General features: G+C 44.0%; 1 protein-coding gene and 1 long non-coding RNA gene across 2 annotated transcripts; one reads left to right on the forward strand and one right to left on the reverse strand.

Annotated features, from left to right (window-relative positions):
• Positions 1-10,579: 10,579 nt before the first annotated feature.
• On the reverse strand, positions 10,580-15,683 carry LOC138241066 (uncharacterized). The gene is made up of 2 exons (XR_011190281.1): positions 15,559-15,683; positions 10,580-11,630 (listed from the first exon to the last, which is right to left on the reverse strand). It is a non-coding gene; the product is annotated as an uncharacterized lncRNA (long non-coding RNA).
• On the forward strand, positions 11,478-18,948 carry cd40lg (CD40 ligand). Its single transcript, XM_006632995.3, has 5 exons — positions 11,478-11,651; positions 14,625-14,762; positions 15,255-15,294; positions 15,474-15,536; positions 16,172-18,948. The coding sequence occupies exons 1-5, from the start codon at positions 11,478-11,480 to the stop codon at positions 16,537-16,539; spliced, it is 783 nt and encodes a 260-aa protein (XP_006633058.1). The 3' UTR covers positions 16,540-18,948.
• The last annotated feature ends 663 nt before the right edge of the window (positions 18,949-19,611 follow it).

The raw sequence follows: 19,611 nt of genomic DNA on the forward strand, positions 1-19,611 counted from the left end.
AGCGAGTTTACCTCCCTGTTTTAATTTGTGGCAAAACACGGATAATACCAATTTAACATGTTGATCAGTCTGAGTTACCATTCTTGTTATCTCGCGCACCTTCTGTAAAAGCGCACGTGAAGGTTTTCCGACTCTTTCCGTCCTAATGTATATGTACAGTACATTTCTTCTGAACGTTTAGGTCTAGGTAAAGCTTTAGGGTAAAGACGAGAAAGGGGAACAGAGACAAGACGGAGCTCCCTCCTGCCATCAGAGATCCACTCTTAACGTGCTGCTGAAAGGCCGTGGGTATTTTACCTGCAGTCCAGCGGCGGGTGAAAGACTGTCTCCAGTTACCCGCAACGTGGGATATTCAAGTCAAACGTGGCAGAGGAAATAATAAGAGCTACTGCCAAGAATGACCTCTTTTCAGGTGTTTCCCCACGGGACGTCCACCGTGACAAAAACACGAGTGCCTCCATAATAACGAAACGCGTAGTTCAAAATTGCCGGTTCAATCGCAAGGAGCTTGCGGATTTAGTACAGAGCTGCAAGCTGATCTTGCCCCCAACATTAAAAAATGCGAGGGATATAAGAGAGTCGTGGCTTGATAAAGCGGGTATGAAAAGAAATCTCTGCAAATTGTCACTGATGCTCAGTGGCGCCACAATCCCCACTGGATTAACAACAACAGAAACATTTCCTAGCGAACTTCCCCTGCTGTGCAGAACAAGCGGAATATATAGTTAATGCGTACAAAGAGAGCTACTTAACAATAAAATGTCCCTTCCAATCCAGAGTAATCCATCGGTGCATTCTGAGAGACTTGTTTTATACAGAGCACAGCTGACGGCTCTGGCACAGAACCTTGCAAAGAGCTGCTCTTTCCCATTTTGTCGAAACGCTACAGCTAAATCAATTCTGTAGTACATAGAATTGACCACACAGGGGCAGTAGTCTGATTCTTAAGGACACGTTTTATAATGCCAAATCTCGCCTGAATGTGTGCCTCTTTGGTATTGACTTTTTAAATTATATATATATATTCTGCTGTCATTAAGATAAGAATTATCTACATCATATTATTCTGCACAAATTGTTTGTGGAAAACCACGCTGTGAAATACACTCATAGAAAACCAACTTTTGAAGGAGAACCGGACACAACCAAAGACGTAATTTGCAATATTCCCGAGCGCCAGCAAAGCTCCTCAGCCTGTTCTGATAAGCGAATGCCAGTTCTCCGCTGTTCCCAGCAGTTACGCGTTTTCCTCTTCCCCGGTTCCGGTTGCGGATCCGATACCGAACCCCGTGCCCCGCTGTGCTGGCTTTGTCAGAGCACATAAAGAGCTTGTGTTGTCCCGTCTTCTGAGCAGTGATTCCTCACTGTGGCACTGAACCAGTGCCTTCTTTTTTTCACTCCAGCGCAGTTCCTCAACACAGGATAATGGATTTCAGTTTTATATTTGAGGCAGGATACATTTGATATTTAATTTGATATAACCCAGTTTCAGAGCTGGCCTCATCTAGATGTGTATCCTGAAATGCAACCAACAAGACCTCTGCAGAAGGAAGTAAAAACTCGTTGGCTGTTAACAGTTGCTTAGACAGGAGTGCAGCTGCACATTCTTAATTAAAAAAACAAAACCAGGAGAAACTTAAGCCGAAGCTAGTTGGAATAACACACTGCACATGGTTCATTTTGCAAACCAAGGCATGAGGGGGAAAACAGATCAGCAAGAGTCTACACACGCTAGCAGATGAATGAGAGACATCAGTGATCACCAGCTCCACACACACAGCCCCTGGTCTGTGGCTCCTAACCACTGCTTGCTAAACAGCAGACGAGGAAAGCCCATGTCACCTGTGCACCACGCTTTAACGGGGCCACATGGGCCCACTGTGAGCATGCCTGCACGAACGATGATCACCAGGCGACACCAGGGACAGACACAGCTGTGGCGCTGAGCCTGGAGTCTGGATTCGTCCGAATGTACAGTATGTGCTCCCTGTGTTTAATCGCTCCTCGCTGCATGCTTTGCACCCACCAGGACTTTAAGCAGGACATTTAAAGGAGTAAAAAAAGAAGAAACTTTAAAAAAAAAGAACTTTTCAGAAAGCTGCCCCTTCTTTCTCAGTTTCCAAAAGGAAACTACTTTGTGAGAAACGAACTGTTGCACAAAACGTTGCACAAAAGTTCATGCTCGTTCACAGGCTCTTCCACGCTGTTCCGTGGAGGCTGCCCAGCCAGATGTCCTCCCACTGAGTCTGCCCCCCGGACTGTTCCAAGACAGGCTCTCCTCAGGTCACAGCTGAACACAAGCGGCCTCTGTTTCCACCAGTTACATCCCTGCACACGTAGGCAGACGTGCACCTTTACGTGTCTCTCTCTATTCCGCACGGAGATCTCTCAGCTTGATAAAGAGCTTTATAATCTTCAGTGGCTGCTCACACCTTTACTGTCTGACCTGCTGTTTACTGCAGTGCGTCCCAGGGACTGTGGACTGGGAACAAGGCCTGTTCTGGGAGCTGTGAGGATGGTAGGATCAACTGGAGACAAGAATGCCAGGCCAGGACCGAAGTCTGACCTGCTGGTACGCTTCTGGACATCGAGCAGCTGGTCAGATTCTCTCACGCAGATGGACTAAAAGACTGAGGACGTTTTTGAGCTGTGGAACCTGCGTCATCTGATCATGCCTATTCTTAACATCGTTATAGATTGGTAGACTGAAAGAATGTGGGTAGATATAATGTACAGCAAGTACTGATGGTATCTGAAACTTTGCTTTAATTATTTAAACATTTTTCCATTGAGTGGTAAAGATACTGTATACTGTCTTGGTGCTGAGCTCAGCGTGTTTCTGTGAAACTGGTAATTATTCCCTTATCACCACAAAAAAGAAAGGAATAAACAGATATCCTCGATTAGTATCTTTGCACTTCTGGTTTACAATTCATTGTACAAAGTAACGAGAAAGCTCTCCACGTAAGTCACAAATTCAGGTCACTTGTGCAGTGCAGGGGGAAGTTACGCCAACCTTTTCAATTCAATTGCCTTTTAATTTTATATCAGAAGCACGCTTCAGCAGTGGCTGCCTATGCAATCTCAGTCTGAGCACATCTGGATCACAACTGGATGACATGTTGGTACAAGGAATTAGAGAAACAGAGGTTGTCTGGGACAGTCGGGGAGGGGCATAAAACTTCCCCTCTTAATCTGAAACCGCACAGCCCACGCAGGCCAGTTCAGAAGCTTCTTCTGCAAGAGGGATTTCAATTCCACATTTCAGCAGAATTTCATGAAAATCAAAAAGGAATTGAAAAAAGGCTTTGGTATTCCTTTTACAGGCAGACCCTGTAATTAACCAGAAACCCATCTAAGGTTTCCATTCCTCCAGTGTTCAGAGAACATTCTTCTGCCCTTGCCCAGGCTCTCCACACAAGAGCTGGAAGCTGAAGTGAGTTCAAGCCTTCTGGCTGTGATGTCAGCAGGGTGAGGACTCGGCCTTGCTTTCATCAGTCAAGAAGGGGCCAGCAAGCACTGAAGGCAGCCTGATGACTTCAAACAAGGATCTTGTGCTGTAGTACAGTTTGTATGATCTAAAGCTGTACTACCTGAAACAGTGTTCTTTTTTTTAATCATTCTTACCTTTAAAAGGCAAAAATCCTCATTGTATGAGTCTTGTGCTAATGGGTACATAAAAAATCACTTGTACTTGTGTTATGAAGAAAATATTTTAGGGAAGCCTTCTAGCTTGCCTTAGGTATACGCCATAACCCATTTTGATAAAATACAGAAAACAGGGACTAAACACATTTCAACTCAATTTTCAACGTGCTCAATACATTTTCTCACTAAATTGCAGTTTTGCTCATTACAGTAAGTGCTGACTATGTTCAGCTGAGAAAGGAATTCACAGTAAGTTACTTATGTATGACTAACCATCAAAATAATGGGGTGCTTTTGCCTTATTAAGACTCCAGTAATAATGTCTTTGAACTATTTTTAGTGCCGACCATTTTGTTCATGTAATGAATGCGGTACGGGAGATGTTCATTGTGCATGTTTGTACACTGTTCAACAGAGGGGTGGTTGACTCAAGATTTACTGAACCACACATCTCACTGCTTTACAAAATGTTTGTTTGCTGCGATAGGAAGCCAGCAGACGCTACGGAGCAGGAAAGCCACATTACCACACAGAGATGACAAATGTCAGACTTTGATCAATATTGACCAGTTCAGCTGTTTTTTTTTGTTATTGTGTAGTCACACATACAACGAATCTGATGTCTGTATCTGATTGCAAACTATACCCTACACACTATACTCTGAGTAGATCAAAAGTGACCTACAGTTGTGTCACATACATTCACAAATACATACAACCCCAAATTCACCTTGTATCACTGTCATCTTTAATAGGTATAGTTAAAGCATCAGAGTGCCTTGGCTATTGCAATACTATATTTCTAGCAGCGCTAGATTTTTAATGCTCACTTGACATGAAATAGGGATTATTCCTTGTGAACCCACAACCCAGACATGCTCATAAAAAGCATTTTTATGAATTTCTTTTGGGCAAGAGGAAAGGTTTGAAGGTGCACACCTAGCAAAGAATGGGAGAAGCATGGGGTGAAAGTCAATTGATTGCTTTTGTTTTTTCTTTCCCACTTAATTTTGGAAAATCAGCCAGAAAAAAACCCTTTGTGAGTCACATGGAATTTGTGTAGAAATGTGGAATTTGTGACACAAAACTCCATGAGATGAGATAGAACACATAAGTAATAACAACGTTGCAACAGATAATATAAAATACAATGTGTATATAATGTACCTGGGAAAATCTCTAGACTGATGGAGTTTGTAACATTTGAGCGTAACTCACTGAAATGTCTCTGTAGGTGTAATTATATTCATGACATTATTCTGAACACACGTGCTTTTAACACATTAGTTTGGTTAAAATGAATTGTGCCCTTCTGAAACATGATCATTGTGACATGGAGTTTTGAAACAAACTATGTAATGAAAAGGCAAGCAAACAACAACTAAAAAAAAAACGTTTTTCTAGATTTAAACTAAAAGAAAACTCAATCTGAACACACTGAGCGTTTCACACCCTTGTTCCACCCCCGGGTTTACTCAGGGGTGTGAAGGTGGTTGAAGAAAGGTATTTCCCACCAGAGTGTGCAGGTGTGGGGAGGCACAGTCATAGTGCTCTCCTTTCTGAAGCGTTTAAAAAAAGACCTGCTCTCAGCCAGGGAAACGGAGCACACATCTGCAGGCTGTGAAGAAGACACCTTGTCTGAGCATTTCCGTTAAGTGTCTCAGCTTGACACCCCGAAGCTTTGCGCTCAGCAAACGTGGGTTTGTGGAAAGTTTGAGGGGAGCAGAAATTTCAACCTTGCCAGCAAGAAATCCCTTTCGAAACACCAGGGCTGCGTCACGAAAAGGAAAGACCTGGTAAAAATGCAAAATGAAGAGAAGGTCGGTCTTCTTACATCATTATCTTTTGTCAGAGTTCTTCCATTCCCGGTTGAAAATAATCAAGAGAGCCTGAAAAGACGTTTGGGACTGCTGTACCACATCACATTTTCTGTTCACCGCGGGTGACCTCAGCCACTCCTTGCCTCAGTCAAGCGGAATGCAAATTCAGACTTGCTGTCATGATTTCACTACGCTGGAAGGCTTCGGCTCACTGTTTCCCCTTAACGCATCCAAAAGTCCACTACGGAACATACCGCTTTTCATGCATGTGGTGATTCAGTGAATGAATTCAGTTTAATTCAGTGAAATTCAAAAGTTAAGCATCAGGCACAGCCACCCCCCTTAAAAAATAGATGTCTAAGGCATTTTACTGCCTTGGTGCAGAATGGAAGTACTATCTGGGCAACACAGTGTGAAATTAAGTTCAGAATGACAGTGGTAATCACAGTGAGTGCATAAAAAAACTTTTTTTGTGCCTTTAGTCACAAATCAGGCCTCTGAGTGCTGAGTTTGTGATTATTCCTTCATCCTTCATGAACAGAAACCCCACGTCTTGTCTCGTGGCGCGGACCTCTGGCAGAATCGATGTTCGCACATTGAAGGGGGTTTTGTCAATTCAAGGGGATTTAGGTTAGGTTGACAAAGATAGTAGTGATAAATGCAAAGCAATACAGACAACAGGAAGCCGCAAGTGAATCATTTTCACGGTCCTGGCAGGGGAACTGCTGAGTTTGCAGGCTGTGTTGGGTTTGCGGGACACTATCGCCTCCCGTTCCCCACCCGCTCCTCTCCAGAGTGCAGGGCTTGTTCCCCTCACCCCTGGGTCTTGAGCAGCCCCATGCAAACACATGTTGCCTTTTCTCCGCAACGCCCATTACGTGCTCGCCGCTCTCTCACCGTGCTGAAGGAAGGATTGTGGGCTGGAGTTCACACCTCGATTTCTGCTGAATTCCGGGCTCAGGTTTCACAGGCACAGTGACTGTGACGAGTAGGATGAGACATCTCCTTTGCTGTAGTGCTGTATCTAATCTAAATCTATAGGGTTTTAGCTCTGTGTGAGCGCAGTATTACCCCCTCGCTGTATGTGTCATATCATAGGAGTAGTCAGGGAGAGTCAGGCCATGGAAAGTGAGTTGTAAGCATGTGTGGTGAGGTACAGCTAACCGTGGCAGGGCAGTGAAACCACGTGGTGTAAGCCTGCCAGGTTTCACCAGGGACCGTGAGCAGCTCACGAGGAACAAGTCTGTGACCTAACTTAGCTCCTGGGAGGTGCTCAGTCTTTTAGGACATATATGAAGGTTTGCTGGACAGCAGGACCCCTAAGTCACCGCTCCGCTCTCCAGTGTAAGGAATAGCTCTTCCCCTCACCACAGGGAGGGTAGGTTAGTGCAGGGCGGGAGTGATTCTGCCAGTTGCCCCGGGACTCGGCTTCAGGAATTTAGTTTACGCTAAACAACAACACAATCATTGCTGGATCTTTATAACAGTAATGTGCCAGGGCTGGACAAGAAGACAGCCAGTGCTTTAACAATGCAGCCCTTGGTTCTGGACAGGTCACACTGCCACCTAGACCTGCGTGTTTGAGTACATTTTACTCTACTGTTATTCTTCACCCAGAAATTAAACTCTAACAGTACATAACGTTCAAGTACATTTGGACAGGGGTTCCCAGTCCTGCCCTGGAGAGACACCCACCAGCTAGAGGCATTGCTGCACAGCTTCGTTACCTAGTTCAAGCCGTAATTCAAAGTTGCTCATTGAGAAACATCTGCAAGTTTTGTTTTTCCCAACACAAGATTTTGGGGATTTTTTTGTCACGTGTGAAATGCAATAGTTAAAAGGCAGCATCCAACACGTTTATGAGCTGAAAACATTCAAAGAACTCGGCATAATTCTCCTGTTAAGTCAATGAAGGGTGAAATTGTGCAACCAAGAGCTCGACTGGAATGAGGACCAGCAGGCGTGGGGGTCCCAGAACCAGGATCCCCTGCCCTACTACACAGAACTGGTTCCTGCAATATGACCTCCTGATACAACTGATTCCAAATAGGTTCATATTTGTTAACAATAATAATTCCTTACAATTTATTAGCACTTTTCTGGACACTCCACTCAAAGCTCTTCACAGGTAATGGGGCTCCCCTCCACCACCACCAGTGTGCAGCCACACCTGGATGATGCGAGGGCAGCCAGAGAGCACCAGTACACTCCCCACACACCAGAACAGAGAACAGAGTGATGAAGCCAGTTCAGAGATGGGGATTATTAGGAGTCCATGACTGGTTAAAGCCAGGGTTGGCCAGGGAAATTTGGCCAGGACACCAGGGTTGCACCCCTACTCTTTTCGAGAAGCTCCCTGGGATTTTTAATGACCACAGAGAGTCAGGACCTCAGTTTTATGTCTCATCCGAAGGACAGTGCCTTTTTACAGTGTAGTGTCCCCGTCACTATACTGGGGCATTAGGACCCACACAGACCACAGGGTGAGCGCCCCCTGCTGGCCTCACTAACACCTCTTCCAGCAGCAGCCTTAGTTTTTTCCAGGAGGTCTCCCATCCAGGTACTGATCAGGGTCACACCTGCTGAGCTTCAGTGGGCTGCCAGCTGTGAGTTGCAGGGTGATATGGCTGCTGGCTAATATTGGTTCATTAACAGAGCTCCCAGGCAGAGCAGACAGGTGTGATACAGATACAAGGTTACCTTTATTGCTAGAAAATGACCTGTTCAAAAATGATGTGGTGCCTACACTGCACTTTGATTCTATTGATCTGCCTGACAGACCTGAGTGTGTCTGACCACAGACCGCGACCAGCTGCACACCTCATTTGTGGATAAGTATGAATGGGGAGTAGATACCTTCGTACTGTGACCCACCTTCCTCTCTGGCTGGCGGCGAGAACGCAGACCAGGCGTGTGAACAGACAGGGGGATTTGTCATTCGCACTGTAACCACAAAAGTCGCACATTTATACAGCACCTCAAGAAAACAGACCCTCACAATCTTGCATTGAGAGTCAAGATGTCTGACTAGCAAGAGCTTCACAACAGGACTGGAGAGACTTAATGTCAATGTTGCCCTCTTCCCACGCACTTTAAAACATTGAAGGGTATTTTAAAAACAATAATGGAAATAATCGTTCACGATGTACTCATAATAATCGAGGGCTTTGGGAGCAGCTGGACAAAGGAAATGAAGAATTTAAAATGGGAATCGGGATCCAATTTTATATAGCCCCAGGACACACAGCAAAGTTTGAATGAGGACACCGTGATTAGACATGTGGTGGAAGATAATTCACTAGGAGCTAATTTACAAATAAATCTCACTGTTTACAAATACGGTTTCCTCCAGGGGCCTCTTAAATAGAAGAGGGAGACATTTTAATTTGTGTTTTTCCTTGCCAGAAGTTTGTGCAGTTGGCACTGTCCTCGAATGAAAGCTTAAACGTAGAAGCTGAGCCACTGAGGAGAAGGACAGGAGAGAAGCCACACAGGGCACAGAGTCAGGGTGCCAGGAGTGTTAATGCAATGCTTATCCTGTACAGTCATAACCTGAAAGTTGTTACACGGTTCAGTTAGGCTTGCGCTTGCTAAATGACTGCATCTGTAAGAAGCACTTAGATTGTGTACAAGAACATCTCTTTACCATTTTTGAACTGATTTACAGAAATACGTATCAGAGGGAATAACACCAGTAGGTGGCATAATCATGTTTGAAAAAGCTCCTGAAGCTCTTCTTCACAGGAGTAACCATAGCAAGTCCTCACACTATGTTAATGAAGCAGACTGTGGGAGCTTAGCTGCAGCCTGAGGCACCTTATCATTCTTACTGTACCCAAGGCTCTGCAGGGACAGGCCAGCCCAGTGCTCATGGAAAGGTATTGTGTGATGTAAATTGTCTTCTATCTGCCTGCAAAGCAAATTTCCCATGTGGGACAATACAAGTGTGAGACTTCCAAGTGCTGCTGATTGTATGGACTTTATAACGACCGTTCGGGAGGGATGACAACAAACAAGTTCAATGAGACTCACCCGTCAGTAATTGGCAATCGCTCCCGACGTCCTTTGCTCTCCTAAAACACTATAAATTCCCACGTGATCCCCATCTCTCACCCGCATACGTCTTTTGCATCCCACCTCCACCCCATCTCCCCCTCTGCAGCTGCCCCTTGGTCACCCTGCATGGGGGTCCTGGCCTCCTTGCCCTCTGGCGGGGAGGTCAGCCCTCAGCCAGGCATGTTAAGACAGATTTTCACTCCATAATCCTTTCATGACGCTTTATTCTGCTGTTATTCCTAGTGAATACTTATTATTTAATTTGAGTGTTTAATGAATGCCGTGATCCACATAACTTCCCAACCCTTCCATGACACACAGACGCAAACTGTTCCACAAGAGATTCCACAGCCAGATCTGTTTCCTGCTCTAGTCTGTAGTTTGCATCTGCATGTGGACGTCCAGGAAGCAGTGATCTGTCCCTGTAACTAGCACGTTATGGATTCAAGGCCCAGGTGGGGCATTGGAAGGTACTTGATCTAAATGGGTGTAGCAAAATGCACAGCTGAATAAATGGGTACCAGTGTCAGCTGCTTTGGATAAATGCATAAAATAAATATATTGTAGCGCTCTTGGGTTCAGATGGGTATGTGCCCTCGCCGCTGCTGCCTCAGGTTGCCCCCCCACTGTTGGGGACTCAAACCCGGACCTCCAGTGTCACTCAACAGGGACCCAGCCAGTTGAGCTAAAGGGAGATCTCCCCTCAGCCCGGCGCCTGCGGCCCCTGCTATTCACAGTGAAGGGCGGTGACGTCACTGCGCTGGTAAGCCAGCTCGAATAACCTGCATGGCGGCCGTGTGCATTATAATATTTTTGCTTAGTTTGCTTTGGGTTTTTAAGTGTGTGTTCAGTGTATTGTTACGGAACGTTTTTATTTAGTAACAGCAACAACAGCAGTGCTAATAGTTAGCATGCAGTTATACCACAGGAACCACATACAGCACACATAAACGTTGTCCCAGAGTGACCTATGCTTTTCACAGATATTACACATATTACAATATTTTTTCTAAATGTCCTGTTTTTGTGTGTTAAATGAATTACTAATACAGCAATCAAATACAGAGTGTTTATCTCCGAAGTGAATTGAGCTTCAGAAGAAGACAACAATGAGTGTAACAATGAGGTGTGACAGGTGTATGCCTCTAAAAGACAGAAGGAAGACAGTTAAAGAGGCCCGGCAGTCTCTGACATTATCTGTGGTTGTTTCAAACTTTGTTTACGCTTTTTTACATCACAGCGCAATTTACTCCCCACCCCCAGTTGTGAAATAATTTTTCAATTGCTAAAAGCTTTGCAGTGCACAGGAAGCAATTTTATTTTAGGCTTGCTGAGAACATCACACAACTCAGCGTGTGATAAACTAAGCACCTAAAGTAAACCTTCCTAAACTCGGCGCCTCTATTAGCAACTGTCAGAAACTGTGTTCTGTCATGGAGCAACTCTTCTGCTTCATATTTCCAGCAGAGATATTTAAGCAGAGGGCTCTCATGTTGCTGTTGCACTGTACTTCTAGCCTGATTGGGATTGAGATGTTAATTATTTGATGTAAAATTGCTTTTTTATCTTTTCATCTACGGTCACTTTAGATTCTCCCAGGTGTTGGCATTCACAAACATTTGAATTTGCGGCACCACAACAAAAGGGAGCTTGCTGGATCTTCTAGATCTGCTCAGGAGTGGAAGGTGAATCACCACTTGGTCTGTGGTGTCTCAGGAACTGTCATGACAGGAGGTGGAAAAATCCACGGAAAGAAGCGCCAAGTGTGAGCGGCGTGGTCTGGCGTGAGACGACAGCACAAGACACCTGAGGCACTTGAAAGTCAAGAGCAACCAGGAAGTGGCATTTATCTTCCACCCTCTCGAGAGGAGTTCCTCAGAACTGCATGGGTCTTTGAAGCAGGCACTTCTCCTCAGCTCCGTCTCGTCTCCTCTGCGTCGCCCCGGGGCCGCCATGATCAACACCTACAACACCACCCTGCCGCCACCACTGCCGCCCCGCCAGATGGCCCGCGTCTCCTCCGGCTCCCCGACCCGGCCGGTCATCTGGTTCCTGTCCGCGGTGATCCTGGTCCACATGGTCGTGTCGGTCATCATGTTCATGTACCTGTTCCGCAAGGTTGAAGAGGTAAGAGAACTTTTCTGCTCTAGCCGGCTCTTGGCCACAGTGGTGGATCGGCTGGGGGGATAGCCCACCATCACAGCCAGGGCCACTCCGCAACCACAGTCTGACAGGTTAGGGGACTATCAGCACCGAAACCTGATCAAGAAAGCCCTCTCCCAGAGCTGTGTCGTGAAGCAGGTGCAACTCTAAATTAAGCCTGTGACATCAGAATTTCTACAGCTTTTGTTAATCTTCCCTAAGGAATAAAATGACTTTTATCGGACGTCTGACTGATGAGTCTCTGGAAGAAAGGGATTGAATGAAATTCTCTGAAAGTCCTGGGTGACCAGAGCCACCCCATTCATTCTCTGACATTTACCTGCTTCAGAAGCGTTGGCCATTCTAATGAAAAAGCACATGTTTACTTCAAGTTGGTATTTCTGATGGGGATCTGCATAAGATCCTAGGTTCCTGAACTGTACTTGAGGATTGTGAATCCTACATGAATTAATCAACGAAATGTAAAAGCAATTAAGGAACTTAACAACAAACTGAAAAAAAATATTTATATAATGTTTATATGTACATTCAAAATTAGTGCTACACAACTTAGGTGTCTTTACAATTCGGAGTCTTTACAGTTAAAAGAATGAGTCCGAAGTGATGCACCTGAGTGGTCTGTCTCTGTGCGGTCCATGTGCTTTCTCCTGGCTCGTGCATTAACTGATGTGAGAGATTGTTCACAAGCAGTTTCACTTCTGAACTATGGCTGGTTTTCAAGAAAATAAAAGAAGGAACAGTGTTAGGGATTTTCACTAGACCACACAGACTAGTGAGAGTTGCCAGAACTCAGACAGGGAATTTGGTGAAAAGCCTTGTTATGCCTGGGGTACATAGTTGCAAAAATCCCCTAAAACATGTCTTTAGGGGAAACATCGCGTTTGTTTAAGGAAAGTGAAAAATGCAGCAATATAGTTATTCCGAGGCTAGATTTAAAACCGCTCATCTGTTTTTCATTGAAGAGCATAGTACAACATGTTCTCACTTTCTTTCTGTTACTGACACCAAAATATGTGACCATCAAAACAGAACATTTTATCTCCCAGCACTGATAATTCTTAATTTGAAAATTCTTTCATTTTGTGAATAGGGGTCACTAGTGAATGCTTCTTATAATCTTTACTACCTACAGCTGGGTGAAAGGCTGGTCCTGTAGCTTTGCCCTGCTTCTGTGCACCTGTTTCAACTGCTTAAGAGCGCCTGTCTCCAGCTGTTTTCAGTGAACCTGTCTCCAGCAGTTTTCAGTGCACTTGTATCCAGCTGTTTTCAGTGTGCTTGTTTCCAGCTGTTTTCAGTACTCCTGTATCCAGCTGCTTTCAGTGCAGTTCTATCCAGCTGTTTTCAGTGTGCTTGTATCCAGCTGTTTTCAATGTGCTTGTTTCCAGCTGTTTTCAGTGCACCTGTCTCCAGCAGTATTCAGTACGCTTGTCTCCAACTGTTTTCAGTGCTCCTGTATACAGCTGTTTTCAGTATGCCTTTCTCCAGCTGTTTTCAGTGCTCCTGTCTCCAGCTGTTCTCAGTACTCCTGTAGCCATCTGTTTTCAGTGTGCTTGTTTCCAGCTGTTTTCAGTGCACCTGTCTCCAGCTGTTTTCAGTGCACCTGTCTCCAGCTGTTTTCAGTGCGCCTGTCTCCAGTTGTTTTTGATGCACATGTCCCCAGCTGGTGAGCCAGGCTCATGCTCCCTGTGCCCCTGCAGTTGCTGGCTTGCCTGGGGCTCCTCTGGTGAACGGGTGTGTTGGAATTAGGGATAAGATTGATGATTTTAGGGAAGAATGTTTGTCTGTTTGAATGTAATTATTGCAGTACTGCAGAAAGTGCACCCCTCGACCCTGCTTCTTCCTGTTAGGCTGTTAGGGATCTCCCTTCTGTCCAGTAATGAATAGACACAATCTGTGACCCCAGGATGCGGTGGGCTGCAAGATAGGCTTGAGTCGCTTGATGAACCCCCTGATGACTAACAGCTCACAAAAACCCACTGGACTGAGAGGACCGGTAGCCCACATCTCTGAGTCTTTATCAGACTTGTATGTGGTCGGATGTCGAGTGGGACGTGTTGTTTATCTGAGGGCAAACCACAGTCTATGTGTTTCTTAATAACTCTCAATTAATTTTAATGAAAATTAGTCAGAGCTATTCTAGGTCCAAGAGAATCCTCAGCATGAAACAAATTGTCTATCTGATATGGTTGCATTCCAGCAGGGATCCGAGTTTTCAGTTGTTGCAATTTTTGTGTAAGGGAATCGATTGAATTTTTTTTCCTTCCTCAGTTATTGAATGTTTCAGCTCTGACACACATAGTCTTTTTTGAGATATCCCTGTGAGTGAAGTCTCCTTTAGCTGTTGTTAACACACTGCACCCAGGAAGATGCAGTTGTGTGTGTGCTTCTCTGAACCTGCACTGCCGTGCAACAATTAAAAACATTTCTTTAAGCGCAGGAAGTATAATGTCAATTTTACAAGAGATGAGTATCAACTTTTCTACATGCTGGGGGATGGGAAGAGATTAACAGATTAGGGCTGAGAGCTCACAGCCATACTGCCTACAGAGAGCTGAAAGACTGCCTTCATTTTTGTCCAACACATTGCAGGCCCGATAAGCAGGTCTGATGAATTCTGCACTGCAGTCAAAAAGCTCTTTTTCTTAAATATCTGTGATTTATATTCTGAAAGGCAAGTCATTACATCTATCATGTGTTTAAAAATATGTGCACATAAAGTCAGAACTCAATTTTTTTTTTTCTTGTGTTAAAGCGCCTTCAGCTGAATTTACATCCACTCTGCCTGTAAGCTTTCTTCTCAATTCTTAAGAGCTTGTTTATAACAAATAACATTTCTGTACTCTTGACATGCCTCATTCGGGTTTTTCACCTACAGCACAGGGGACGAGACGGGGGATTACTGCATTCACTGTACTGTGCGTCTCTGTTTCCTCACAGTTCCAGACCCTGGTGAGCAACCATGATGACCTTATACTGCTGAGACGACTGCATCAGTGTGAAGCTCAGACTCAGGACAAATCCTCACTGCTGGACTGCGCCAAGGTCGTATCGAAATTCCAGAGCTTACTTTCAAAGGTACGCTGACCTTGTTTTAGGCCCTGTTTGCTTTATACACTTTTGCTGCAAAACCGAACAGCAGTTGGCAAGAATACATGGTATCTTGGTGTCACCTGATCCAAAACTAAAAAGCTTGCAGAGAGGAGATCTGGCTCTGACAGATGTGAGAAGAAAATTGACCAAGACAGCCTATGGTTTACAAACCAGACTGGAGATCTTATTAAGCCATAAGAATCGATTATCGTTTTTTCCAGAGACGAACAGCGCAGCTTACAATTAACATGTTTTAACTTTAATGATGTGGCCACAATAATTGCTGAATTGAAGAGCGGTTTCTGTAAAATTGTAAAAGTAAAAAGGTAAATAAACTATGTGAGTTATTTTCTATACTATGTGTTGACTTTCTCCTGATTCTTAGTGTTATTGACTTTCTGATGGTGTTATTTCACAAATAACAGAGGCAATAATAATACAGTTAATTTTAATTTGACTTTTAATTCTCCTTTTCAGGCTTCCACAATGCAAGAAAGCCTGCAAGCTGGCCTGAAAGGTACCTTCATTGTTATTGCTATTATTGATGCTGGCAGTTCTTGTTCTGGATGACAGACAGCCATGCTTCCTCATCGCAGCCATACTGTTTATAGCTGATATTTTTATTTTAAATACCGATCTGCGACCTGGAGCAGCTGGTACTGAATTTCTCTCATGTCTCTGGTGCTTGTCTTGCAGGTGATAGACCTACTACAGCAGTGGCACACCTGAGAGTGAAAAAAAACCCTGGTTCCCCCACAGGTAAGAACCAGTCCTGACTTACCTGTGCAGCTGGCTTCTGGCCACTATCTGAGTCCACAGCCTAGGATGGGTAGCAGAATGGCAAAAAATAAAATGTCTGCTCCCCCGTGCTGTTAAAGCCTAAAAACTTCTGTTCTAAAACTAGCAAACGTCTGACGACACAGAGAACCAAATTAATTGTATAATAGCATTGTTCTTATTTACTTCCTGTTCCTGTGTTATTTACTTCCTGTTACTGTGCATTCAGCTTGATTCAGCTCATAGGGATGTCATTTACTGCAGCTCAGTATTTCCCGCCAAGTTAAGCTGAGTTTTAAACAGAGGTATGGTCTCTGGACATCACACAGATGCCCCGTTTGAATAATGGGCCACATAAAGCTGCAAGGAACACATTTAGATTTGATAAAAGCTGGTATCTGCTGTATACGGTTGCTGTGAATAGCAAATTCCCAACATATGTAGGCGCAGAAAACACATGGGTTTCCCTATCAAGCCGGCTTTCATTCCACAAAGAGTATAATTCACAGCACTGTGCTGGAGTGAAGGAGTAAAGTGCACTTTACAGCATGACTGTGATTGTGTGGTGTGGAAATGCTGTACGCTTAACGTAAAAATATTCTCCCTGTTCTGTCCAGGCAATAAAATCACCCAATGGTCTGAGGACCACTCGCTCCTGAAAAACGTGGATTTCGACTCCTTCCGCAGCATGATAAGGATAACGACACCTGGAATCTACTACATCTACTCTCAAGTAACCTTCTCTAAAACTCAAGACAAGGCCCCTGTCGTCCAAAACGTTATGAAGGAATGGAAAGGACAGGAATCCACATTGCTGACTGCCTCCAGCAGCCTGAGCAATAGCAGAGACCCATCACTGTACACAATATACCAAGGAGGAGTTTTTGAACTTAAAAAGGATGAATATCTCTACGTCAAAGTGACCAACCTAAGCCTGGTGAACTTCAATGAGAATTCAACCATGTTTGGATTATTCATGGTATGAGACACATCCCTGATGACGTCACCTGGGCTTGTGTGGGCCAAACTAAATCAGCAGAGGGAAAAAAAAAAACTGTTCCTCTCCCTTTCCTTCTCCACCTGCACAAGGACAGCGGTCTGGTTTCCCTTGTCAAGGCCATGCATGTGTAAAGCTATGAATGAAGAATGAAGATACGGACAAACGCCCACTTGCCCAAGGAAAGGATACTTCCTAAGGTGCCCTCTGGTACGTGCGAGGTCGAAACATTCCACAGCAGGTTGGCACATTGAGAGCGTGGCAGTAAGATGGAGGTTCTGGCTCAGCTGTAGCGCAGAGCTGCCCTCACTCTCAGGAGCAACATGGCAGCCCTGGAGAGCTGAGGCACTGTGGGTAACTTCGGGATCCGGTTGTTGAAAATCTGCTCTCACCACTTCGGCGCGGACCTCTGTTTTTTACTTTTTTCTCTTTTCATATTTAAGTCTCTGCGTGAGTGTTTTTGTTGTTTTTGGTCTCACTCTATCACTACAGCCCAGATTGTCTTCTGCTCCTCCACTTGTGGATACTCTCTGTGCCTTTTCCTCGGAGATGTTCAATGAACGTTAATAAATTATTTATTGCTATATCATAAAATCGAAATGCATGTGTGTCGTCCCCTCCTTGTGTCACCCCAATGTGCCGAATGTAAAAGACAATCCGAAGAGGATCGGGTCAATGGTTCTCTCCACACCTTGTTAGAAGTAGGAGCCAGACTATTTCTGGAGCTGGTTGAATAACTCCCAAGCCTCCAGACCCAGGGGACTGGGACTCCCAGCTGCAAGTGTAGTCAAATGGAAGCAGTGGAAAATAGACACAGTTCATCACCCTCATGGGCAGGATGCTGCAGTAACTCAAGAGAGGATGCAGGGTTCTAATGAGCATCGGAACATCAGGTGGGAATGAGGCCGACCTCAATGTACTTGTTACATCCACAAAAACCATGTATGTTGAGCTGCATTGGCGCTCTGGACAGGTCACACAGAGAAAAGACTAAAGACTAAGTTTTGGCCAGCAAAAGCCGCAAAGGAGAATTCCATTGCTTTCAGGTGGTGAAAGGTTGTCTGCCAATGCATATGGAGGTTTTCTTATCCAAAAATATTTGAAGAATCAGTGCAGAATCTTAACTGTAGGAAGAGCACTGCATATGATCTTCCTGGAGGACACATGCTTGATTTGGACTTTCACAGTTCCTGTAGTTTCTGGATATGCTTTAACCAAAAGGCACAACATCTCCTGTTACCAGACCCTCGGACGTCTACTGAATGTGTGAGAAGTGATTATGGAATTAACGTACTCTTGATTTTTAGCACTGTGCTTCAATTGAAAGAATTCATTCACATACTGTACAATCATTTGACATCCTCAACAAAGAGACTGCATATCTGGATACAGCTCAGGATCAACTGCAACTTGAGATACAAGTTTCTAAAAGAGATTAAGCCTTGATTTACCTAAAAATGTCCAGACGAAATGGTGCCAAAATTAATTTAAACTTTGTTTTTGTAAAAGATACAGTGTATATACTGTACCATACTAGAAGGCATTAAAAATGCCATGTAAGAGTAACCGGATGTTAATGCCTCTCCTACATATGTTTAAACATATGTAACAATTTATTTTTTCCCCTTTACAGATTCAGGACACTGAGTGGTAAACAAAAGCTTGTTAATTAACAATATAAGTGTGTACAAACACACAAAACATGAATATACAGACCTGGATGGTAACTGACCAACTGTAGAAAACCGAATTCAACATTTTTTACATCAAGAGATCCTAAACTGAAAATTGATACTCGATAAGGTTATTGCTTATGATATGCAAATCCTCGTTTTCACTTATGTTCTTGCTGTTTTGTGCATTTTTTTTGTTGCTCCCCTGTTGTCACCAAAACCAGATTACACACTTCTCTGGCCTGAATGGAGAATTGCACTTTGACCAGATTGTCTTTAAATATAGACCAACCATCACAAATCTGCTGGCACAGCAAACTAGAGTCTCACTCTGTAACACTGAGGACTGAAACCTGGTGACCTTTGTACTCTGAAAATACCCAGATATTCAGATGTAAAAGCCTGGATTTCCCCTCGTTTAATTTATTCCATCGAAATATTTTTTTTAAAAAGATACTCAAGCTTCACAGATATTAAAAAAATATAGGCTACAGCCATCTCTCCAATACATGTAAAATGTCTGCCTTTGTGCACTTCGATGTAACAGGTATAAGAAAAGTAATTTATTTCTTTTTCAGTAATAATAGAATGGTATGGGAACTATTGACTGAAAAACTTATTTATGGAACTGACGTTGTTGATTTTCTATGTATTTCAATCTGTTAAAATGTATTTATATTTCATAGAAAAAAAATCTGAGATAAAGTTTTCTGTGATTTTTTAACCTCCTGTGTCCTCTCCTCTTATGCAATGGTAGTTTATTGTGACACAAAAGGGGGGATAGTTTTGCCTCAAGACAAGTGCATCAGGGAAATGGGACAGGTGGTAGAGTCTGTGTACTGCAGGCTGTTTGTATGGACAAACACAGTAAACCACCTGAAGGACACCTGCAATTAAGCTTCTGACAGTAGAAGCCTAATAAGCTGCTGAGACTGAAACAGCTGTATTTCTCATAGTTGTTTTTCTAATCAGAAGGGCTTGGTGTCCAGCCCAGCCACGTTTTCCACAGGGAATTCCAGGATAAAACATGTGTGTAACCTGTGATTTGACAGAGGGTCAGAGATTGGAGGTCAGGTCCTCCTTCATATTTCCTGGAAAAGTTTGAATATTAAGAAATCATGCCCACATGTGTAGGTCAGAAATCCAACGGGTGACCATGCAAACTGGGTCTGGCCTCTAGACCCTGCAGCTCAGAGATCAGTGGCTCTAATAGTAATATAACAATGGTCTTGGTTTTGAAAAAGATATTTAAGAAGTATGCACAGCATACATAACAGCTAAAACGATGTTCATCGTTGAAGAAGTGGACAGTGCTGTTAGGCAAGATTTTTATGGCATGCTTTGAGCACTTGTAGGTGATCAGATGAGCATTTAGCATAAAAAGTAC

This window comes from Lepisosteus oculatus, chromosome 8 (assembly GCF_040954835.1).
Source record: "Lepisosteus oculatus isolate fLepOcu1 chromosome 8, fLepOcu1.hap2, whole genome shotgun sequence".
In the NCBI taxonomy this organism is placed as follows: domain Eukaryota; kingdom Metazoa; phylum Chordata; class Actinopteri; order Semionotiformes; family Lepisosteidae; genus Lepisosteus; species Lepisosteus oculatus.

What these genes read in the sequence shown, in the direction of transcription:
- cd40lg (XM_006632995.3), top strand. Translation starts at nt 11,478, where the DNA reads ATGATCAACACCTACAACACCACCCTGCCGCCACCACTGCCGCCCCGC. An exon ending in TGTTCCGCAAGGTTGAAGAG is followed by an intron (nt 11,652 to 14,624) that starts GTAAGAGAACTT and finishes GTTTCCTCACAG; the next exon opens with TTCCAGACCCTGGTGAGCAA. An exon ending in AAACCCTGGTTCCCCCACAG is followed by an intron (nt 15,537 to 16,171) that starts GTAAGAACCAGT and finishes TGTTCTGTCCAG; the next exon opens with GCAATAAAATCACCCAATGG.